At 40.4% G+C, this 25124-nt stretch overlaps 1 protein-coding gene across 8 annotated transcripts in view; it reads right to left on the bottom strand.

The window, feature by feature from the left end:
- Positions 1-1105: 1105 nt before the first annotated feature.
- The window catches only part of BLTP1 (bridge-like lipid transfer protein family member 1), a 99168-nt gene continuing 75149 nt past the window's right edge, over positions 1106-25124 (bottom strand). For 2 of the 8 annotated variants that reach the window (XM_071555511.1, XM_071555513.1), the window contains 30 exons: positions 24044-24242; positions 23413-23472; positions 22363-22589; positions 21679-21873; positions 21336-21466; positions 20727-20850; positions 20187-20296; positions 19268-19358; positions 18746-18808; positions 16926-17170; positions 16079-16294; positions 15384-15564; positions 14350-14542; positions 12286-12447; positions 12032-12171; positions 11018-11219; positions 10631-10834; positions 10335-10514; positions 9496-9633; positions 8792-9052; positions 8245-8395; positions 7810-7967; positions 7127-7319; positions 6764-6981; positions 6325-6576; positions 5558-5761; positions 4548-4742; positions 3945-4079; positions 3353-3518; positions 1106-1818 (listed from right to left, as the gene is read on the bottom strand). In XM_071555511.1, coding sequence (XP_071411612.1) covers positions 1602-1818; positions 3353-3518; positions 3945-4079; positions 4548-4742; positions 5558-5761; positions 6325-6576; positions 6764-6981; positions 7127-7319; positions 7810-7967; positions 8245-8395; positions 8792-9052; positions 9496-9633; positions 10335-10514; positions 10631-10834; positions 11018-11219; positions 12032-12171; positions 12286-12447; positions 14350-14542; positions 15384-15564; positions 16079-16294; positions 16926-17170; positions 18746-18808; positions 19268-19358; positions 20187-20296; positions 20727-20850; positions 21336-21466; positions 21679-21873; positions 22363-22589; positions 23413-23472; positions 24044-24242 — 5211 coding nt within the window. In that variant the 3' untranslated portion in view covers positions 1106-1601. The remainder of the gene's footprint in view (positions 1819-3352; positions 3519-3944; positions 4080-4547; positions 4743-5557; positions 5762-6324; positions 6577-6763; positions 6982-7126; positions 7320-7809; positions 7968-8244; positions 8396-8791; positions 9053-9495; positions 9634-10334; positions 10515-10630; positions 10835-11017; positions 11220-12031; positions 12172-12285; positions 12448-14349; positions 14543-15383; positions 15565-16078; positions 16295-16925; positions 17171-18745; positions 18809-19267; positions 19359-20186; positions 20297-20726; positions 20851-21335; positions 21467-21678; positions 21874-22362; positions 22590-23412; positions 23473-24043; positions 24243-25124) is intronic. The other 6 variants (XM_071555512.1, XM_071555514.1, XM_071555515.1 and 3 more) reach the window with 6 other exon arrangements.

Raw genomic sequence — 25124 nt, 5'->3', positions numbered from 1 at the left:
TGGGCTCCCAAAGCCCTCACGGTCCCTCTGCCACGTGAATGCGGGGCCGTTCCCGCCAACAAGGCGCGAAGGCGCCGCCGCGGCTGAGGGCGGAGCGCGGGGCTGCTCCAGCGGGATAAGCAAAATTTAGCTAATAAACGGAGATTTAAATTGTGAAGTAGAGCGGTCTCGTGGTGTAACGGAGCGTACTCTGGACTCTGAAGCCCAAGGACCTGAGTTCCAGTCTCAGTAGGGACCGTCCCCTGGCATTAAATGCCTCCCTGCCATCCCATCCCGTCAGCCCCGGTCAGTACCGGGTGCTGTGACAGTCCCGAGGACTTCACTGTCACTGTCCAAGCTCGCTCGGCCGTGGCAGATGGACCTCAGGATTTAAACGATGCCAGTTCTGCGCATGCTGTGCCTCACCTAAAAAATCCACTGCTCGGGCTGTTAAGGGCACAGCCACGTGGGGAGAGCCCTTCCCAAATCTTTCGAAGTGTGGCCATACAAACCGTGAAGTAGAGGCTGTTGGCTGCCGCGTGACATCCAGGTGTTACAATGACTAATGACTTGGTAGAATTGCCATGGGCCTGATGAGCTGCGATGAGCTCAGCCGAGGGCTGGTTAGCGAAGCCTGGGGAGAAGGATGTGCCAAGATAAAGGACACAAAGAATGCAGAATTTATTGGCGATTGTAGTGAAATCTGCCCCAGCTGGGCAAGAGGTAACTCCAGCAGGGGCAGATAGTGGCCATGGCCCCAGCAAACTCACCCACTCAAGAGAAGGACTGAGCATGTGCCATAATTAGCACAAGAAGCAAAGAGAATAAATTAACCAGCAGACAATAGAATAGTAATTAATAAGAGAAGGATGGAGCTTGTAGCCAATGAACATGAATTCCTTTGTTTGCTAAAATGTATGAATAGTAAAAAGCTTTGATAGCTGGCAGGGTGGTTTTGTGGAATTACTGGCTTGTTGCATGTGGGGTAAAAAAAAAAATCCAACTTTTTACAGCTGCTTTTCCTTGACCTCTGGGATTTACCTCACTTAAATCACACTCTGCACAAAGTTACACTTAAAACACTTTCTTCTTGTTCACCTTCCTTGATTAAAAAAAAAAAGCCCTGTACAGTAGTTAAATTTTATTACAAGTGTAATAAACTTCATGATTTTTAGCACTAAGGCAATCACAGTTTCATAAGTTATATATATATATATATATATATAATTTACACCAGTCTACATTGACAAATCAATTACTGGTCACATCAACAAGGGGTTTGTGTTATGGCAAATAAAACCTTTAAGAAAATTCACAGTTAATCTGCAAGTATTGTAAAGATGCAGGATCATATTGCACATAATAAAACGGAGGCTGAGGAGCAGATTTACAGTGTTCCAGCTATTCCTTCACAGAATGTACATTGGTCGTCATCATCATCATGCAATAACTTCAAATACAGAATGGTATCAAGTACCACAGTAAACAGTTACTCACAATGTAAGTTTTAAATAGAGTAGCAAAAAGCTGTTAGGTTTCTCTTTAAACCATATTTAAGTTCTTAAAATATAATAAAACACTTTGATAAAATCAAACGGAGTTACGGTTGTCACACTGTATTTTTAATATTCTTCTTTGTCTTTTCCTTTCTTCTCCTTTTCATCCTGTAGTGCAGTACCAAGTTTCTTGATAAGGACTGACAAAACTTTGTCCAAAGGATCCATGACCCCACGCTGCAGCCACTTAGGGATAGTAGTCCTGGCATGGTGAAAGCCCAGCTTTTGGAGGATGTAGTCAACACCAACGGGATCAATTTTTCTCCCAGTCCAGGATATTAATCTAAAAAAACCCCAAATAAACACATGACTCAATCTCAAATATATAAATACAGCAAATGGCATTTGTATAAACAGAAAATGATTTTTCCTACTGTTACTTATGACTAACTTAAGTCCAACAGACATTACTTCAAATTTGATTTATACAGATAAGCTCAAGATGATCAATGGAACATCTTATTGAAGGAAGAGGATGTCCAAGGAGGTGATAAACCTGACTGAGCTCCCTCCAGATCATATTTAAATTGATTTATTATTACTACTAACACAAAATGCCAACTGTCAAGACTTGTTTGGCCTGGACTGATGTTTTATTTCATATGTGAATAAACACTCAGGTGCTCCAGCAGTGTCAGCAGAGGTTAAAAAAGAAAACAAAACCTACGCAGAGAAAAGTCAGTTTCAGTGCTAATTTTAAACTGTCTTATAGCAACCAGTATCGTGCTTTGCTTTATTTTAAGGTGTTTGAAAACTAAAACTGGAATGCTAAAAATAGAAAACTGCAAGATGAAAAACTATATGGCTGAAAGTGAAGAGGCAGAGTGAAATTAATGAGTTAAAAGTTTATTGTATCCTAATTTTGAAGAACCTTCTACAATATTCTTAATCTGCATAAATTCTAATCTAGAAGTTAATGCATAGCAACCTGCTGGAAGGCGGGAGGGCTCTGCAGAGGGATCTGGACAGACTTGAGAGATGGGCTGATTCCAATGGGATGAAGTTCAACAAGGCCAAGTGCCGGGTCCTGCACTTTGGCCACAACAACCCCCTGCAGCGCTACAGGCTGGGCACAGATTGGCTGGAGAGCAGCCAGGCAGAAAGGGACCTGGGGGTACTAATTGACAGGAAGCTCAACATGAGCCAACAGTGAGCCCAGGTGGCCAAGAAGGCCAATGGGATCCTGGCCTCTATCAGGAATAAGGTGGCCAGCAGGCCCAGGGCAGTGACGCTTCCCCTGGACTCTGCATTGGTGAGGCCACACCTTGAGTGTTGTGTTCAGTTCTGGGCCCCTCAGTTCAGGAAAGAGATTGAGGGGCTGGAGCGGGTCCAGAGAAGAGCAACAAGGCTGGTGAAGGGACTGGAGCACAAGTGCTGTGGGGAGAGGCTGAGGGAGCTGGGGGTGTTTAGCCTGGAGAAGAGGAGGCTCAGAGGTGATCTCATCACTGTCTAGAACTACCTGAAGGGAAGTTCTGGCCAGGTGGGGGTTGGTCTCTTCTCCCAGGCACTCAGCAATAGGACAAGGGGGCACGGGCTCAAGCTCTGCCAGGGGAAATTTAAGCTGGAGATCACAAAAAAATTCTTTCCAGAGGGAGTAATCAGGCATTGGAATGGCCTGCCCAAAGAGGGAGTGGATTCCCCATCCCTGGAGGTTTTTAAGATGAGATTGGCCGTGGCACTGAGTGCCATGATCTGGTAAATGGACTGGAGTTGGCCCAAGGGTTGGACTTGATGATCTTGGAGGTCTTTTCCGACCCCATTGATTCTACGGTTTTATGATTCTATGAAAAGAGGTTGGAGATAAAACTCCTTGTTACCTGAGCGTGGGTTCCAAATGCCAAGTATTGCACATGAACTCTCTCCAGTCCACTGTGGTGTAAGTGATGCCGTCCTCTGCCTCTCTGTCGGCCGAGCTGTCCTCGAGAACACCAGCCGAGCTCTTCTGCCCTGGGCGAGCAGCCAGAATGCGAGGAGGGAAGATTGCTACAGGGTGGAGAGAGGAAAAACCCCACACTGTCAGTCTCAATCAGCTCAGCTGAATTCTCTTTGTACATCATTTAAATAAAACAGAGAACTACTTTGAATTTTAGTTTTACAGAATTTCTGGCAAGGACCACATACTATTTAAGACTGAACATGCCAAATTTGAATGCTGCAACTGAACGGCATTCTGAGGTCACAAAAATGCATGTCTTGAAAGGACTCTCCTGGTGAAAGAATTGCGATTAAAGTCATAAAACTTCCTGAAACACTTTTCATTTGCCTATACTATCTTAAAAAAAGGAAGGAAAACTAAGCACCAGGTGTCAAAGTAGGAGCAAGCTTATGACTTAAGAGTGTATTTACTGTCAAATAATCTGACAACTGCAGATTGTCAAGACAAGTGTTACGCCATAAACAAGAACTCACCTTTTTCTTTTTCTTTTAAGTAAGCAGACACCAAGTCATGCAGGAACATGATCAATTCAGCATCCATAGTTACACAGATGTGGTCTGTAAATTCAGTTACTACACTGCATTCCACCTTTGGTTTAACACTTGTATCTACAGTCAGATAAAAATAGTTTTAATACACAACAAGCACATACAGTATGTGTAGAAGTACACAGACTTCGAATACAAATTTTTGTAAGATTTGAAGTCTCAAGATACCATTTTGAAAACAAGAGCATAAAATTTAAGCTCCTATCTTATACTGACTTTTGCAGAATGGCCCTCTAAAATTTTAATAAATATAAGAAAACAAACCCCCCAAAAACAGCCAGTCTACCTGAAAAGTTAATATTAATTCTCTTGCTAAGTTTTTTCTAAAGTGACCAGTCTCTGGACTAGACCTTCATTCTCTCAACAGAATTCCTTCTACGTTTTATGTAGAAACATACAATGAAATTTCCCTCTACATGAAATTTTATCCTTTCTTGCAGATCTACAGTAATTCTCGGATTAAATCCTCTTCCCTTTCTTAGCGAGACATAGATTTAGACCAAGAAAACCAAATTATGTTTACTGCACCTTGTAATGATGGCTCTTGGGGCTCTTGAACATGAATAGATTTAAAATCCAGCTGCATCCTTGGCAGTGCAAAGATGGTTTCAGTTTCATGGTTGTAACTGGAGCCACCTCTAAAGCCACTGAGCAAGCTGGAGCTTTTCACTGTTGTGCTGCTCTCCGGGTTGTTGGCATCAACATTCCGAAGCAGGTTCAGCTCTATGGGGACAATGGGAAATGTTGAATTGTGACAAGGCAAAAAAAAGTTAAGAAAGGTCACTTGTAAAACTCTATGATTAGTAAGATTATATCTTTTATTCTGCTCCCAAGTTGCTAGAAAATGTCAAACAACCAGATGTTGTTTATATACTTAAATCCTTCACAGGGCTACACAAAAACATCCAATAGACAGTGCCTCTATTTGTGAGCTTCAACCACTAACTCCTGTTGTATCTTTCTAAAGAAATATTTGCATATAAGTCATTTTAAAACACTTTTCCAAGACTATCGTCTGATTTCTCACATAATAGATGTTTCATTGACATCATTTTACTGATTCTACAGACTGTGAATAAAATAGCAACAGCTGTATTTTAAGATTTAATAGCTTGAAAGCTTTGTTTTCTAATTAACAATGATTTAAAGATATGATTCAAAATGTTTTAAGGCCTAGAAATGCTGAAGGTAGAAAAGATTTAGGCAAGTGAGTAATTTAAGTGTTAGTCCTAAGTGATGACAGAAGACTAAAATATATTCCTACTACAACTTAATCCATAAATCCTGCATATACAGTGAAACTTGTCCTTATGTTACAAGATCACAACTGAATGGGAAACATTTTTTGCATATATTGAAAGAGGAATGTCCAGCTGTTCAGCACATTCCTATGTATGCTCCATTCCACAGTTCACCCTAAGTTCCTCAAAAAGAAACAACCTCCACTCTGCCTGTAGCTCTCTTTTAAGTTTAGCAGCTTTTAAACAGAATCATCAGCCAGCAGAGCAGTGGCCAGACTCAGTGAACACGACTCCAACCTTCATTCCTTGTGGCTGTGACGTAGTTGAACCACTCTTTCACACTGGCAACTCCGTGGGGTGGGTTCTCGTGGCGCCGCCGTGTTATCTTTGTGATCGTGGCCATGGGGCTCTCCAAGGCTCCACAGGGTTTGGTGACCATTGTGTTGTGCCCCAAGTGGAAGTCCAGGGTTTGCACGATGTATGTGGAGTGTTCACTAGTACCTGGATTGAAGGTGTGGGCAGCATGGGTTGAGGGGGGGGCGAAAAGTAAAACCAGCCTTAGTGAGTTGTGGGATTTTCTCTCCCTCTCCCTCTCCCCATACAGGTATTTAACATGAATAATTAGTATGCCAGTAGAATCAAAACCAGTATAAAGCTTGCACACAAGAGAAAAATTAAATGCTCAGTAGCTACAGACAGCAAAACTTCTCAATATTAAGACAAATACAAGTAGTAAGACCATCAAAACTCATCATACAGAGAGAAGGGACTACATAAACACACACGAGCAATTAACATGGCAGACAATCCACTTTCTAGGCATGTTATCAGGGATACATCCCATATATTTGAGAAGGTACTTTGCCTTAGTCCAGAGATAAAGCAAATTGTGGTAAAGATGGAGAGAAAACAGCTTATTTTTGGGTATGTGGTATATTCTTGGGAAATAATCTTGATTCAGACTTAAAGAAAATAAATTTTTCTTTGTTATCTTTTTATGTATCAATAAATTTTAAAAACTCATTTAAAGGAATTTAGAGAAGGGAGGAGAGGGTTTAAATTACCATCTTCCAAAACTTTCTGGGCTTCTGTCCAAAACGCAATATTTGGTTCTTCAAGGTGAAATAAGGCCCACGATTTTGAGCGGAAATTCGGCCCATGGAAACAAGCCAGGGTCATGTGGTTTCCATGCAGGCTCATGGATCCTCCAAATTGCATTCCATCTTCTGGCAGTGGCATCTGAAATAGGGATATATGGCACCCAGACACCACTTTCAGAACTCCTGGCCAATGGCGATGATGGGCTGCATCCAACACTGGAAAGTAAACATGAATAACAAACTTCAGGAAAGATACAGAAAAGATCACTGCCATAATTATATTTTTAGTAAAACTTGGAATTATGAGTGGTATTTTCTATCTGTTTTATTAACACTCACTCAGAGGAATTTTTACAATTAAAACACTCTCATTGGGAATGATAATATTTTGTGTCTCACTTACACTGCTCGTGGGAGCTTCTCTCCAAATTGTTGGCCATTGTCTTGGGAGGGAGATAAGGAACAGGACCCCAGGTGGACAGAGCTCGCTTGCTTGTATCAAACTGCTGAGTAAAGAACTCCTGGAGTTTCATCCCGATTTTTATCAGGTCAGGTGTTGTTGATCTTGAAATCATCACTTGGAAGATATCCCATTTCAAGTCCCCATGGACAAATATCTCACTAGATATTAAAAATAACAAGAATATTAGCAGCTGATCTATTTTCTGCTTACAATTAAGAAAACCCAACCCCCAAAAATGAACTGGATAGAAGACATTTGACCTTATAAAACATTTTACATTTTAAACACAGAAAACATTGTTACCTTTTATCAGTCATGCTCGAATCCAAAGTATTATACAGATTAATTTTCCATTCATCCTGTAGTTTAAGATCAGCATTACTGAAGATTCCCATTAGGATACTGGACCCCATGTAGTCGACACGTGCTTCGGTAGAACCCATTGTAATTTGAATTTTATGATTGGGCTGTTGGTTTGGATGCTCAGAAATATGAGCTGAAATAGAACCAAAGCAATATAGAAATACAGTAAGAGGTAAGAAAATCAGTTTTTCCAGGGAAAACACCTTTATGTCACCCACAGGATACTGAAGGGACTGAGAAAGCACAGGGTTTTTTTCCAGATGCACAGGCAGGTCATGACTCTGGTGTAGCACCAGAACACTCAGCCCCTTTCCAAAGCCAGTTTTCTATTTCCCTGACCAGAAGCACTTGTGAAGGTGTAGGAGGAGCTGAAATGCTGTCAAATCCTTCAGCTGCCACCTCTCCACACAACTAAGTAGTGTAATTTTAGAGCAACCCTGGGACTGACTCAGGCCTGATCAGAAGGTTAACCCTGCAATTCACGGTGTGTTTCACAGTCAGAATGCACCAGTAAGAATCCACAGCTTTTCCACACTTGCAGGTTCACAAAATGAGGTATATTCTTTGGGGTTTCACATTTATTGATTGGAGCATGTGCTAATACCAGGCAGCTTCCAACTTACCCACCATCTCCAGGGTGTTCACATCTATGGTACCTCCAACCACTCCCCCTCTGGAGTCCAGCTGGGATCTCCCCAAGCCCACGGACATGCTAATTTCCCGATCTCTGCTGCTTCCCACAGACAGACGACCCTGACTTTTCAAACCACTCGTGGTCCACCTAGAACAGAGGTGAAAACAGACAACAATTTTCCAGGCTGTCAAAAGAGAAACCGATTATTTTACTGGAAAGCAATAAACAACCTGGTTTAGGCATATGTGAGTCAGGATTAAGCGTCTACTACAGTATTCATGAGGGGATTCACAGTTCCAAACTGGAAAAGTTGGGATTTTTAAAGCTAAAAGAAAACAGGTTGTTAACAGTCCATGGGGAAGATGTTTTTTTGCCCCCCAAACAACTCCACCTGTTAACATGCTCCATCTTGTTTTATACTTACGTAGTATTGCCCATTACGTTGCTCATATTCATTTGAACATTTAGTTGTTTTAAGTTCATTGCAAACACAACCAGTGTTTCCCATGGTGTTCCCTGCTGGCTTCCAGCTTTATTTGACTTATTAAATGGAGTTGATGTTTTTGAGAGAGTATCTGAACAAAAAAAAGTAGAAAAAATTTAAATTACTCCATAGGAAAAAAATAAATCCATGGTAAATATTACAAAAGGACTGACAATGAAGAGCACAACAAAACTATGTGTGAGGATAAGTGAGAACTAGAGGATTTGCAATTTGAGTTGTTTTAATTGTCATACATATGGACTCACACGTAACAGATAATGCAATTGTATAGAAATTGCTAACAAATGACACCTAAATTCATGCATTTCAGTCATTTTCCTTTCTCTAAGCCATTGACTCTCCCACTACCAAGCACCAAGGAAGAGAATATTTTATGGCTGCTTTTTACAAAACAGTAATGACCTACTTTTTTTCATCCAACTGATGGAAATACTTCAAAAAACTGAAGAAATCATTGTCCTCTCACCTCTCTGAGGCACTGAAGAGTCAGACACGCTCCTGGATCTTGTAACAGCTGGAGACTTGAGGCTGTGAGAGGCTGTCCCAGGTGACATACTGCTGCTTGCACTGTGCTCACTGAAAACATTAGGGGACTGTGCCATGTGAGTGAAGGAGGCAGACTGGCAGGGCTGCTCCCATGTCCTGCAGTAGGCTTTCCGTGAGGATTCAGGAGACAGGTGCTGGCTCACTCCTTCTATGGAATCCGGAGTTCCCGGACCTGATGCTGCTGGAGAAAAAGCAGCACATGATGCACAGAACAGCTATTTAATTTTTTATTAACCTCCATACAGTAACTATTTGGAGAGTGCTAAAATATATTTAATTTTATGTAACTAAAGGTTTTCTACTGTATTCTTATTAACATATAATAGAATCATAGAAGGATTGGAAGGGACCTAAATCATATAGTTCCAACCCTGCCATAGGCAGGTTACTCAGGGCCCCATCCAACTCAGCCTTGGAATAGGCTATTTAAATTATTCAGTTACCTGCTTTATAAATTTTTAACTTCTTCCTTCTAGGATTTTCTATTAAAGTTCTTTGAGTGACTGTGCATGGAGTAAGTTATAATACATTTATATCTAGTCACACATGTAATAAATCCTTATAAAATTCCTGCTGTAACCCAGTGCACCAAAAGGGTTTCTGTGATAAGGAGCAGCCTCTTACCTGGCAGATTTATTGTTTGGTCCCCGAGGAAAAGCCTTCTAGCAATGCTTCTCCTGTACCAAGCCCTGGGAAAGGCCAGAATCTCACTGAGGCGGCGCATGTCGTATTTGAAGGAAGCAGACCCTATATCACAGACAGCTGAAAAGAAAAAGCATATACACACAACTGTAAATTCTCCATAGGAACAGGTTTTCCTTACCAAATGTAATTAAATGGTATTCAGTATAGTCAAATTCTTCTCCACTCAGCAGTATTGTCTCTGCTGTCATGAAATATAGTCTGCCTGAGGTGTTGCCATTTCTCCAAATCCAGTATTAGATACAAATATATTTCATAAATGCAAGATGGAACCTAAGAATAAAAACTATGCTGAGTCCTCCTTGTGTTGGATGTGCCTCAGACTCCTCATGTGAGGGCTCGAATGGCAGATTAATCACAACCATTCTGCTGTTTGCCCAGTAAGTCAGGGTCAGAAAATAAATAAATAAAACTTCAAACTCCACTTTTACTTCAAGGTTCCGTAAGTATTCAGGAGTCCAGGTCTCACTCACTGTTGCTTCACAGGCACCAGGTAGCAAGGGTCAGATGGGCTGATGCCAGAGATGTGTTTGAGCTGGTCCATTCAGTTACATTAAATTACTCAGGAAGATAAAAAGGCACACTTAGCAAGCAGATACTCCAAGCACCATTCAATTTAATGTATCAATCCCAATTCAGTCAGAAAGAGCAAAAATTTTACTACACACTGCAAGTAGATGGCTCTCAATACCAGCTACAAAAGCTGCCAAGAATGAAGTTCTCTCATCAGATGAGCAGACTAAACTGGAAGAAGCATTTACCAGATATGTTTATCAGGGTGGTATCTATCTTGCTGGTAGCTTTGCTGGCAGACTGGCTCTCAAAGAAGGAGGAGCCTCCCGAGCGCCGTATTCGGGACAGGCTGACCTTCACAAACTCCAGGTTAATGCTCAAAGAATCCTTGCGCCCGGTGACCGAGGTGGGCTCCTCATCCACATTCCCTACAGGGAGGCAAGAAAAGAATTGAACCTCTTGTGACTTTTCCCAATCTCCAGTTCACAAAACCATTCCAAACATGAGAAGCGTTTGTTGAGGCAAACCAAAAGGTGTCACATACCTAAGGCTCCTGATCCAGGGGTTAGCACAGTAACGGCCGACTTCTGTTTCCCTGCTCCGTAGGGATGGAACACGTACAGGGAGAAGTCGGACATGCAGGCAGTGAAGCTCAGGCCCGAGGAGCTGCTGCTGGAAGTCGTCAGGTCTGACTGGCTGCTGCTGTGCCGTGTCCTGCCAAGGGGGCTGCCCAGGCCAGGGGATGAGCCTGAAGGCAATTTTTGGGGAGCAAAAGTTAGATTTTTGAAGGCATTTTCAAATGTCAAATAATGCTTAATGTTAACAGTGATACAAAACACTTCAAATTATGCCATTTAGCAGCAATATAGCTTAAATATTCTGAGCGTTGATGCGATTCATGGTATAGAATCAACATTCCTACACAAATTACCTGGTGCTCCAGATTTACTGACTGAGTTCTTTGAGCCGCTCTGTGAGGCACTGACACCAATGGACACACTTTCTGAGGGGTATGTTGTGCCTAAAGTTTCCAGTTCTCCTCGGTTTGAAGAGAAAACAAGATCCAGGGAAGGCAACTTCAGCATGCATTCAACTCTGGATACTGGCAAGCAGCTGAATTTGATCTGAGAGGGCTGAAACACAGAAGGAAAGTAAAGCCTTCAATGAACAAATATGAAACACTGAAAACATCCCAAATCTGCATTTATAACATGCTATGGATTGATTTTTAAAATCAGACTGTCTTTAGAATTAGTAAGGTAACAAGTTGATACAGATTCCTTAATTTCACCAGGGCAAACATTCTTGGCCAAATGAGTTTGCAAGTAAAAGCTGAGAGAGGCTACAGATTGTTGTGGCTAATTTTCACAGGGAATAAAAAAAGTGTTAGAATATGTTCTTTAATTTGGCAGCATAATCAAATTTATGCCAGGAAAAAATGTTGTTTGAGCAAAGTGGAAAAAAAAAGCAACATTCAGATCAGGCTCAAGTGCTCTGAATCACTCCACAGAAGCACTTTTCTCTCTTACATGTATAAAAATCCTGGACAAAGCAAATATTAAGCCACCTGGACAACGTCCTGTAGATCATAACTGTACATTCCTACATTTTCCACATAAACTGAGAAAAATCTTAAATTACTATTTTTGGTTTCCAATGGTACCTATAAACAAAGGATAGAAAAAGTAGCTATGAAAGATACTTTCAGAAAAAGTCCAAAACACAAGGAAGAAGTAATGACACAAAATGCTCAGAACTTTTCTGACTTCTCAAAATAGGACTAAAATATGTCAAAACTCCTATTTTATTGTCACACTAGACATGAATATCTCAGAAAAGACACTCGAAATTATTTGTTATTTTTTAGAAAGCAAACTAAGATGCATGGATTGTTTTAAAGGCTGTGACTACGGTTACTATCCTGAATGTTGAGTTAAAACCTCACCTGAACTCGTACATAAACCACCACATCTACAGGGAAAGATGAATATGCTGAGGTTGAGGACGACACTAATGATGTTGTAGACTCTTCCAAGGGATCCTGTATATCAAACTGTCCCATGTCTTCATCCTGGGAACTAACAGCTTTTAACAACACAAGAACCCATTAGAAAGTGGAATTCAAAGGGAAAAAAGGAGTATAATCCCCCAGAACACACAGAAAAGCCCAGAATACCAGAATACAAGTGTGCAACGTACCTGTGTAATTTCTTTCAATGGGTGTGATGGGAATGGTTTCAAGAGCTTTCTCCAGGAAGTCCAGCAAGCAGGGGCTGATCACCATCTCCTCAGGCAGGGACTGCAGCGCAACCCACGCATAGAGTTTAGCGGTTTTGACTCCACCACTTCCTTTCCCTTTGGCTGCAACATTTGAAAGGTAAATTTGTCTAATCTAATACTACTGAACAGTAACTAATAAACACTAGAAGAAACTTCATAACTATCAGCTGTTTCCTCTAATTTTCTGTGTCATCTGAAGAGACATAGAACAGTTAGAAAAAATTAAGTAATTAAATTTTCACCCAGAAAACTGTGCAAGAACAACTATTAGTCTGTAATCCTCAACTGCTCAAATTCTTGACCAAGCACTCTGATGTCATTATCACCACCTCACTTTTTAAAAATTAGCACTGGATTCACACACACACAATCCTTCTCCAAATACCCAATGCAAAGTACCCACAGCTGACTGGAAATCAGAGCAGAGCCATGAAAAATAAAAGCACAAGTCTGCAAAGAATGTCAGTTTTAGCAGAGAAAAATGCATCAAAAAATTAAAACTGTAAATGGTAAGCCTACTTATAAGTATTTACACAAAGAATAACTGAAGATTCTAAATCAGAACTTTCAAAAGCTTGGAACTAGCCAGAGTATAAACTAATAAAAAGGTTACTGTCTTCAAAATCTGTGGAAGAGATTTGAATCCATGCTCACCAAAATATAAACATGCAGAGCAGGTATTGGTACCAGCTCCATTACTGTCTCTATGAAATACAGCTATTAGAATGGACAGAAATGAAGATATGTATTTTAAATTCTCCAAGAAAAGTATAAAAATTACCCCAACTATTAAAGCAGAGTCTAAAAATCCCTCTATTTGCTAAAAAGAAGCAAGCACTGAATTTTCCTTCTATGCAAACTATTCTGTCTAGTGTCCCTGACCACATTGTCCCATTTGTTGTACCCTTTTACTGGAAACCAAAGACAGTAAGACAAGGTGGTTTCCATTCCAGAGAAATGGTTTCCAGAGGTAAAGTACTATTAAAAAAAAGTAGTATAAGCGACAATAAATGTGTTTTAAAAAAATCAGAACTAATAAATATTTCTAGAAATACATTGCATAAAGAAATAAAGCCATTACAATCCAATCCCTAGTTTAGGGAGACACTTATATTATCATACAAGTGCAATTCCTGTAAGTCCCCCACCAAGTGAAGAGTTTACAGCCATAAAACCAGCAAAACGACTCTGAGTGGTGTGGTAAAAATTCAAAGGCAAAGATTAGAAAGAAGACAGAGAAGTAGAGAACTAAACTGAAAAGAAGTAGTGTAAACCATTACACAACATCTGGTAATCATAAAGAGGATGGCCACTTAAAGAATTAAGAGCTAATGGTTCAAGAGCATGGAGAACTGAGGAAGGAGTCCCCATTCCACTGGTCTCTCCCAGCATCTCTGGTGATTTTATAAGACAAAAACCACACACACAACTTTCAGTTATTAATTTTGCCTGCTTATCAAATTCTGGCAGAATTTCAGCCTTGGATTTAAAGCCATATCCAAATGCTGAAGGAGAGAAGAGCGAATGTCTCAGGAATTAGAGGTGCAATCTACACTTCTCTGGATCTGACATGATGTAACAACAGACTCCTGCTTGTAAACAGGAATGATTGGAGATAAAACACAACTTTTCAGTATGAGAACCCATGTTACTTGAAATCATGGTTATTCAAGACTTTATAGATGTTTAAACTTTGCTTTCCAGCATTCTTTTTTAAAATGAAAACAGGAAAAGGCAGTGACAGCCCCTCTCTGGGATGTGGTGACTACGACAGAAATATTAAGAGACTGATTTGGCAAACAATGTCTAAAAATGCAGCTTTATGAACTGGGTTCTTGCTTCTGGAATCAGCTTTCTGCAGCCAAAGTTAAGACTGGATAAATACAGAACTTCAGGTAACATGCAGCCAGATCCAAAGCCAGTAGATTACACCAAGGAAAGATTCATATCCATGACAGATTCAGAAAGTTTGTCTATAAGTACCTGATGGGATGGGTGGGGGTTGGGGAGGAAGTAAGGTGTTAGTCTTGCTGTGGATAGTGCTAGATAAAGGAGGAGATGTGGCAGTGTCTTTCATACCATACAGCTTGGACTCTTTGGAAAGGGTTCTTGGCAAAGAGGATCCTCGGGAAGTGTTTGGCGATTCAGTCTTTAGAGTCTTAGAGTTGTAGTGCAGCTGGAAAGCAAAGAAAGATCATTCACTTCACACAGAGAACTCAATTTCCATACAGCCTTCTGGTGTCACTCCTTCCCTTCAAAACTTATCTGTTTTCATTATTTCCATATATACCACTGTAAGATACATTACATTCCAATTTGTCTCCTACAAATATTAAGATCTGAAAATTTAGTGAAGAAGATCAGTTAATAAAGTATAAAAAATGAAATGCAGAGAAACAGAGTAAAGTAATTATTTAGGAGCAATGTCTAAAGCTTGTTCCTCTGCTCTGCTGTCTCATGCATCCTGTGCCACCAGCTGTTTGTTCCTGTGCACACAACTTTCTTTCTGTCTTGCTGCATGGTGGAACCGTTCCACTGCTAAACACAGAAATACAGAAATTTGCCTAAAAAAATAAAAATAGTAAGATAGTCCAAGAGTTCACACCCTTCTCTATGTGCATAATATACCATCAGTGAAAATACAGCTGTAGAAAATGTTTAGTTCTTCCTAAATTTAGCTAAGAACAATGGACAGGACATGAGGATAACTGTTATCCCCAGAGACAGCCTGGAATCCTGGAAAATGGACACACATCAAAAGACTAGAAAAGCCAAGCTGTTCCAGGTGAACAGCACTTAATTTAAGACATTGCCTCAACTGAATTGCATGGGTTTTTCTTCCATACAGCAGTGACTGAACTTTTCCTGTTCTCACTCCATAGAATTTCAAATCACAAAATACAAGAACATTTCTGTTGAGACCCTTTCTGGCCAAGTTCTAGAAACAGAAAACAAGGGAGTGTATGGTGTTTGAAACACTGCAATTGCCTCCCTGCTGAGTTATACCCCCCTTTTACCTTTACATCCACCCCTGGAATATAAAACACTGTTGTTTCCACATCACTAGGTTTTGTCTGGAGAGATGATGGCACTTTCTTGCCGGCAAGTAAGTGAGTAGTAGATGCATAATTAGTTTGAAATTTTTTCTTTTTGGAAGGAGACTCTTGATCCAAACTTCTGGAACTCCGATCATAGCTCCTAAAATAAACATACCCGTGTTATTAAAGGAATTTCCCATGCTCTACACAGCCAGAACAACTGCAACTCATGATGCTGCTATCAACTGATAATTACAATAAATAAAGTGATGGTAATGAACTAGTGCATACATCTATGTTTTGCAAAAAGGTCAGTGGTTAGGAGTGTTATGGGTACTGGTATCGACTGGGGAGTGGGAGGTTATTTCTTGTTATATATAACTTGTGTAAGTGTGTGTTATATTGTAGTTTCTCTTAATTTTCTCTTTTCTGTATAAATACATATAGTTAGTTTCAGCATAAACCTAGTTTGGAGGTTTTTTTCCTCTCCCTCTTCTTCCCTTTTTCTCTGTACTTGGGCAGTTGACATTTTGCCAGCTCAACCCAAGACAGGGAGTCATTAATTATTATGCAGGTGGCTTTAACTTAAATGATGGAAATATCAGAGGGACTCAGCAGCTAAAGCAGAATGAAGTACTTACACCCTGTTGCTCATAAGGCAACACATTTCTTACCTTCGTAAACTGATGTCATCATGCTCTTGCTGGAGCATCGTGGGGTGCAGCACACACTTCCCACAATCAATTTCAACCCTGATGTCAAGTTCAAAGTCGATGTTTCTCTCCGTGGTCGTGCCAGTGACGCTCCTGTTGGTGGGAGTGGTTGGCCAGCGCTCAGTGAAGAGCTGCTGCACCGCAGCAAAGCCCGTGGTCTTCTTGCGAGAGGTGCCCCTGCAGGGGATCAGACAGAGCAGCACATTTACCTGCACAGGTGGCAGGAGGCAGCCTCAAACTGTGCCCACACTCACTGCAGCACCTTCTAGAAACTTGTTTGGAAAGGGCCTCATCTGACACACAGCAACACATTACATTTCTTACTATACCAAACACATACACGTACAATAGACGTTTCTTATAACAAAAAGCTAACCCTTTCTTAAATTCTCAGTCAAAAAAGGAACCATATACAGTAATTGTCATATTTGTAAATATATACATTATTACATGCCCTTTGTGGAGGTGTAATCACTGGATAAAACTGAATGTTTTGCTGTATTTGACTCATCTCTCACTTGGTCCCACTAAAACCTGTTTGGTGCCTCAAAAAACTCACTTTCCAAGTTCTTTTGTTCTGTTGCAAGCCCTGAAATTTCCAGCAGTTGCCTCCTTTCCAGGTCAGAATTCCTCCCTCCCACACAGTCCCCCCTCCCTTGCCTTCCACATACACACTCAAGGCACAATTCAATACTTCATCAATAACAGACCTTACAGCTTTAAATGCAGTATTTCAAGTGTGAAAGTATAGAAAGTATATTCAAGTATTTTCTTCATGTCTGTGTTCTCCCTTAGGGCTGTTACTTACGGTGGTTTCCTATAAAAATATGTCCTCTCCCTGTCATGGTCCTCCTCCTTGTCCGAGTCCTCCGTGCTCGATGACAAGCTGTCATCCCGGCGTCCTTCTTCGGGCTGGAAGGGAATGCCGGGTGAGAAGGCTACTGGAGTTTTGGGTGAAGCAAATACCGAGCATGAGCCTTCACTAGCAGATGAGTAATGGGAGGGACCATCAATAGTTACAGACAAAAGGTCCATTTCTGTCTCCTCGGGAAACTGATTGTAAAAAGACAAAAAGATATTAAGTTTCCACAGGTAAGATTTCCATTGAGAACGCAGTAGATAGATCTGGAAATAAAGAAGCAAGAGTGCCATGAGAAACTCTCACTCTTGAGTTCCTCATAACAGGGCGAGAGCAGGTAAAGAATTGCCAGACAGACTATGAAAAAGGAAGCAAGGAAAGCTTGGTGGGGAGATGTTTGCCATTGGCTAGTGATTGATCTGGCAGCTAAAGACGTATCATGCTCTTAGCAATTTCCACAATCAGAAGGAATGGAAACACTTCATTTAAATTTAATGAATATTTCAACAGAAAAGAACAGAAGACAGCCCAAATCAGCATGACTTGCAGAGGGTGATGCATCCTGGAGGGTTAGTGAGGTGGCAATGCAGGATGCTACTCAGAATGTACGACACCGCTCCGGGCTGCGCTCCCGGTGACATTCCCAAGGGAGCCTCCTGCCTCTCACACAACGCACACCACCAGCACCACACAGGCAATTCTCCAGCATTCAGTTCCTAAAATGCCTGTGCAAAGGACGTGCAAGTGGTGAACACCAGCACTGCCTACACAAAGTTACTGCAGAGCTACACAGTTGTTGTCTGCAAATTCAAATTACAGCTCTGCTGAGGAACTGGCGTTATAAGGTCAGAAAAACAGATTTATTATTTAACAATTGATACCTCTAAGTGTTTGACAGCATTTTGCTATGCCAAAAAACCCTAATCTAACTGAACTTCTACATAACAACAACAGGTAGGAGAGGTTTTAAATGTGCACATACTGAACTGTGCAAAGCACATTTCCAGCTTCCATTTCCACCGTTCTCTCAGAAACACGGATTTATTTACTGGGATCATGAGATGAGTTAGAAGGGAGAAGAAGTGCATTACTGTCTCTACAGTTTGGGGTTTTTTTTAATTTGTTTTGTTTTGTCTTTTTCGGTCTGTTTTGTGTTGGCTTGTTTATTTTTTTAAAGAAAAAAACTATTATTTTCCTTAGACATGTTTTTGAAAGCAGTTAAAAAACTCCACCGTCTGTTCTCAGAGTATTGGGGTTTTGGCACATTCCCTACTTGCTGCTATTTGAAAATACCTTATTCTGCATGAAATATAGGGATTTCAACAGAAATAAAAGTGTAAGCAGATGTCCTCCCACGTGGCAATTATTTTGTACTGGTGTTGATTGCTGCAAACTTGGAACACGATGTAACAGATGAAGGCACACACACACACACACACACACACACACTAAAATCCCCTCCTAAAGCACATTTCAAGGCTAGACTTAGACCACTTTACATCAGACTCGATCAGTCTCCAAGCAAAATCCCAGTAATTCACTTTACAAACAGGTTTAGGTCTACATAAGGGCACAGAAGCACTTGGATTGTTCATCTCATATGTAAAGTAAGCTCTTCTGCTTACCTGACATATTTAGATTTAAATGGTTTCAAATTGGATATACATTCTGTTTAGCTGAGTGCAAAAGAGATGAAATATTGCAAAGCAGCTCCCTTGGGAGAGAAATTAGTTCTCTGGCAAAGAATACTTGTTTCTGCTCAGAAATACCTGAAAATACCCTTCCCCTGGACAGCTGGATTGTTGTGCAATCCCCAAAGCTGTTTGATTCAACTTAATTAGAAATGAAAAAAAATACATAAATTAAAACAATTACAATAAACTCAGCCATGCAAAACAACACTTTAAAAATAAGAAAATACAGCAACAAAAAAAGACCAAGGATTCAACAATCCATTTCAAACAGTCAGGAGGATACATTTGTAGGGCTACAGCAAACTGACTGATACCCATTTTCAAAACTCCCCTGATTAAATTAATTTCTGTGTTAAGAAACACAATTACATCTGTCTTCTCACAAAGCAAGTCTTTCTTCCAAAACCACATCCATAATTTGAGGCACAGACTACCACAGAGACACACAAAACCATCCAAGCAAGTCAGGTTTGCCTAAATATTCCTGTCTCAGAGACTTGTGACCAACTGGCACAAGTTATAAGAAGAAATATAATTATATGGCACATATTTCTGGCATAAGGAATAAAATTATATGGCATATAAAGTAATTCTTACAGAATCTTGAATGTTGAAGGTGACTCTTGGCCCAGGAGATGCAGCATCTACACGGATATCTGGGAGGTCTTCATTGTCTCCCAGTCGAGAGCTGGAAGAAAAACCAAATCAAAACAGCTTGCTGAGTTTTACTACAGGATTTTAGGGTCATGTAAACATTTAGCCACAAAAATCTAAGGCAATACTTACAATTTTGTTATGGGACAAAGCATAAAATCATATTGAAGGCCTTAAGGTACATGAAATACTTCTACATAAGTACTCCAATGTAAAGCAAATTTCTGTTAAGAGCTTCTGTTCTCACAGAAAAAGTCCAGAGGATTCAAACACTTGTCTCCACTTTTTTACTTTTCAAATCTTTTATATCTAAGAGTTAATAATGCAGCACATTTTTTATTCCAAACTTTGGCTGCTTCAGCTGGATATGCAGCAGCAATAAATACTTTACTAGGAAGCATCATTATACAACTACAGTTTGCTCAGCAGCCAGCAAATAATGACACAAAACCAACACAGGTTATACAGATGAAGAGATGAAATGGAAATTGTCATTCTCACACAAATAAACATCTCCCTTTCTTCTTCTCATTACAACAGCCCTTTTAAAAGGCAAGACTGCAAATCAAGTGTAGAAATCAGAATTATTACACTTGGTCATTTTTCCTTTATACATTTCATCAGAACATCTTGAAAGCAGGATTCTGTAGAAAACTTTAAGTTGCTGTAGAAATTAAATCTTCTCAGAGGTTTCAAAAAATGGAAAAAAAACTCTTTTTAGAACATGACTGTCTTGCCTCCTGCTATCCAGTTCCAACACACACAGCTGCTGCTGCAGAGCACAAGGGCTCTTAGAAGTCCAGTGTTTCCTCTGTTCCCTATGCTGTTTGCCAGCAGAGATCCCCAATTCCCAGCAGCTCACCTTGCTCTGTCCATTCTCTTCAGAGGTGGCCTTCCTGAAGCAGAAATACTCTTGGATCGGCTGTAGCTGGGTTTGTAGCTGAGACCCCATTTGTCTTTCAGGGAGGCAGCCTAAAACAGAAATAACATTTGAATGCAACAACTGAGAACACAGAGACAAACTCTGGCCAGCTAAAATATTATTTTACATGGGTGTGCCAGTAAAGCAAAAAGGTCTAAAATGGATTCATCAGTCCAGTAAGGAATTATTTTAAAATCTCTTAAAATATGACACCTTCAAATACACATTTTCTATTTCTTGTGAGTGTGCAAATAGCCCATTTACATTATACTATCTGTGAAATATCAATTTTTCTATCATTACTATAAGGGAAAAAACCTTTCCCTGCCCCTCCTAAAGGTAAAGGTGGTGCTGAACTATTTGATCCTCTTAACCTTCCTTTTCCATTACTAACATTTTCCTGGCTTTAATCAACATGCAGAAAAGGAATATTGAACACAAGTGCTGAAGTATTTCTAAAAGATTTGAAATCCTGCTCACCCTCATGCTGGATCTCCGTAGCTTCTTCCGGACGTCCCGGCGGATGTCGTTCACAGCCACCGACTCCAGCTGCTGGTAGCGCTGGATTTCTTGGTTTATAGTTCCTTCACTTGCCCCTAATTTTCTGGACATAAATCATGGTTCAGTTACCTTACAAGCCATTCCAAAATCAGGGGTGTAACAACGCTTGGCCTGGGAATTTTCCCATTTTTCTAGGAGCTCCTTATGACCAGTGCCACACAGAGCTGCAGAACTATTAGGATAGACACCGAACCTAAAATCCCATGTTGAGATACAACTGCCCTCTGAATGGTGGCAGCAATTCCATTACAAGTACAAGCAGTAAAACATGTCTCCTCCTCATTATTTAACATGCAATTACCAAGCTCTGTATTCCCATCCCTGACAGATCCATTTATAGTAAGTCTGTCTAGGAGAAAAGGGGAAAAAAGCCAAGCCCACCAAACCATGCTGGTGAAAAACTATTAATAAAATTCAGTGAAGTTCAGATGAAATTTGTGGCATCTGAAAAAGTTTTTTCTTCAGGGTTTTCTCAATTACAGCACAGGAGATTAAAATATCATGTCCAAGAAGCAAGAAGCAACTTACTTTAAGTCATCAATAACTTTAGCTTGCTCATTGAGTTCTCTAATATCGACCAAACGTTTCATGAATTTCCTTCCTCGCTGTTCTCCAGTTTGGATGCTGGAAGCTCCCTGTCGTCGGTGATCAACAATCTCCTATTTAAAAATAAACCTTTAATTAATGTCCTCATCAAAAAATTGCCATTAGCACAATTTAACAACTGGCAAAGTGAATTTCACACCTCAGAATTTGGACTAGTGCATGCAAAAGAATCAGATTCATCTCACAAGGCAGCTGATTGGTTTTTTTGAAGTGATCCAAAGCCCATCATTCAGTTCAGGTAAGACACACTGTGACTGCTACATACATGTCCCCACGAGCAGGATCTGCCTGCTTTCATATGTGATCTGCTAGACTGGAGCCAATCCCGCTTCGCTGACCCCAAAAGATACTCTACAGGAACAGAGTGTCGGTGGTTTGGGGGGCTCAAGCCCAGCAGGTGATTTACAATCCGCTGCCCAAACGTGAGCTTGGGTGCATCTCCACACAGGGCACCTGATCTCTGCACAACAAACAGCAACATTAGTGCTCTGGGAGGAGGTTTCCACAGCTGGCAGGTAAGAGGCATGTTAGATACACATGAAGGAACATATTTAGGTAAAATCAAAAAGCAAAGTCAGCAGCATGTTGTGTAGAAGTACCAAAACAGACTTTTTTCTAATTTGCTGATGTTAGTAACTTACTCTCCTGTGAAGAAAACCCATGCCCTGGCACAGCTTTACAACTCAGGGACCTGCAGTGAAGTGCTGTCTCTCCATAGGTTCCAATCCAGATCGGTATTCCCACAGAACACCAGCAGAAATAGGATCTGTGATTGCTTGCCTTGGAATATGGAGTTAGAAAACACAAACACACTGAGGCATTTTTGATTTGCAACAAGACTAACACGAGCTATAAGGAGTAATACGCTGGACTAAGATCCTTCCATTTGCCTGAAGACTCTGTCACACCTTTTCCAGTTAGTAGCACTTATTTGGGTTGATTCACTTACTGCATGTATGGTGGGAGACATCGTGTCCACTTCATCCTCGTCCGAAAGGTCAGCAATGTTTACAGAGTTGAGGTCAGCAATGTCATCAATATCTTCCTCTCCTGTCAATGTTGTGAGGGTGTTACCCAAAGCATTCAGTCTTTTCCCAATGTTTGGATCCATGTGGACATCAATACCACACATCTTCCACAACACATTCAGTGTCCAGGTTCCAGCACTACTACTTTCTGCATTAAAAAACAGAAAGATTTAACCAGTTAGTCCTCTTTTAAAAAACTCCCTCCTACTGAATTATGTATTAATTAGCTAAGACAGGGCTTTAGGCAGAATTGCACAAGATACTGGTTTGCTTTCTAAATGGATTAAGCCTGTTTTTCATCACTCACAATTCCATGTAAGCTAATTTTTTAATTGTTGGAGCACGTGGGGTTTTTTCCTCCTCAGCACAAAAGAGTGGGGGACAAGGAGTAAAACTAATGGGACAGGGAACACTGTAGACGGCACAGTTGGGTACAGAGATGAAGAACCAAGCAGCAGGTCTGGTGATCAGTACAGGGACTGCAAGCTGCTTTTGAGGCCTCTGGAGAATGGCCAAACTACTCACACTGGGAAGAGAGGGAGTCTGGGAAAGATAGAAGCCTTCTGTGGGAAAGGTGAGGGTGGAATGGGAGCTCAGGGTGCAAAAGCGTCAGCACTAGGAGGACTGGAAGATTTAACAGTCTCTAGGTCAGGAGGCAACAGGACAACATTACTGTTATTACAAGTGCTGCTGATTCTTCTGCCCCCCAAGAACAAACACATCTACACTGTGTTTTCCTGCAGGTAGTAACCTAAACTCAGTCTTGCTGATGTGACTCGAATCCTAGAACATCTTGGAAAGGTGGAGCAGATGAAAAATGAAGGATTTTACCAGAAAAACAAGACACTAAGCAAAACAAAACAAAACCTCAAACCACCAATTAAAATAAAACATAGTTAAAGAATTTAAACTTGGTATTTTAGGAATGCTTTATTTATGTAGGACTTGATTTATTAAAAAAAGCATATTACCAGCTGCAGCTTGTCCTGTTGTCCTCGAACACACCTCATAGGTACCATCTGGCACAACACCTGTGTGAAGGGTACAAAGCAGACACACTGCTTAGGGAGGCAGTTCCTTCAGACCAGCCCTTCCAAATCCCACCCTCACTCTCTTGCCCTCCATAATTAAAGCATGAGTGGTGTTGGACAGGAGATTCAGTTTGAATTCCCATTGAATGACTCCTCTTATTTAATAAAGTGAAACTACCTGGTTACATCCAAGTTTAAAACAACATAAAATTCCACAGAAAGTCTAGAATTTGCACTATAACAAAAGATACCTATTTATCTATACAAAAATTAAAATAATCTATATTAAACTATTATTAAAAGCATACTGGGATCTTATGAAATTATATAAAAGCAACACGTCCAACATCACTCAGACAAAAATTATTAAAATGAGACATCAAGCAATAAAGTTTGTTAATAAAGGAAAACAACAAAGGAATGCAACATTTTTCATCCATATGGTTTTGCTTTCAAAATGTCTTTTCTTTCATTTTTTTGGGAAAGTTCAGAAGTTTTTCAGTCAAAGGGAAGGCAAAAGCGGATTTGGATCTGACATACTCTTGTCCAGTGTGAAATCACAGCCACTTACACGCATTCATGACGAGATCTCCTCTTATTTCTGGTTTCCAATCATCCCAACTTGTCTCAAAGCCATCAGCAAAGCGAATACAGAAGTTTTTGAAGTGGCCTTTGCTGACTAAGGACTCAGAGGAGCAGGCAGTGATTAAGGTGCTTTCAATGGTCAGCACCAAAGCAGAGCCAGTGTCCAGATCTGCGCTGTGGTTAGACTGGAAAACACAATCACAGAGAGAATCCACTGCTCAGTGCAGGGTCTGAGTGATGCTGCACATGGACTAAACGCCATTTATCCTTCCCTACTGGAAAACTGATCCCATGTTTGTATCTCCACGTGGCCCATGACCACAGAACACAGGATCAATGCATTTCTCCCAGAAGGGTCACGTGTGAGTTGTTTAACAAGGACAAAAAGTAGCTTTAACTTGAATGTGATTTTTTGGTGCTTATTTTGGTGTCTACAATTACATCCAGTCTTACATACACAGATTGACTGATTATTTTCCAGTCTGGATATGAAGATCTATGATTATGTTTACCTGCAAAAAAAAGCCCCCATACTCCATTTTATAAAGCTGGACTTCCTTTGACCATGTGTTGTAAACATGCTCTTCTATATAGAGCTTAAGACTCCACAAGACAGAAGAGATTTTTCATAATCTACTATAATTTGTTACACATAAGAGCATAAAATGCCATCTGCTTTGGCCACAGCTGCCAGATAGATGATTCACAATCAAAATGTTATCTCAATGTGACTTCCAGGATATTGCCTCATTACTCCTTCACAGTTGTATGTGTCGTGGCTGTTTCCCTCTACACCATTAAAATGATTCATTCCTGTTCTGGAATTATTCCCCATTAAAATACTCCCAGTTCAGTGTTCCCTTACAGAACAATTTGCATTAACACACTGCACAATGCACTGTGTAGCTATTACTTTAATATAGAAATTGTATTAAATTTAACTGCACATTAAAGAATACATAATCCTGCCTAACAGATTAGGATTTACCCTGTTCTACAGTGGCATACTTTTTGTCTGCATCTTAAATATATTTTTTAACCCAGTCTGAGTTCCTAAATAAAGCTGT

The sequence above is a fragment of the Pithys albifrons genome, chromosome 5, assembly GCF_047495875.1.
Source record: "Pithys albifrons albifrons isolate INPA30051 chromosome 5, PitAlb_v1, whole genome shotgun sequence".
NCBI lineage: Eukaryota > Metazoa > Chordata > Aves > Passeriformes > Thamnophilidae > Pithys > Pithys albifrons.
The sequence above is the reverse complement of the archived record's forward strand: the minus strand, read 5'-3'. Positions and strand labels throughout refer to the sequence as shown.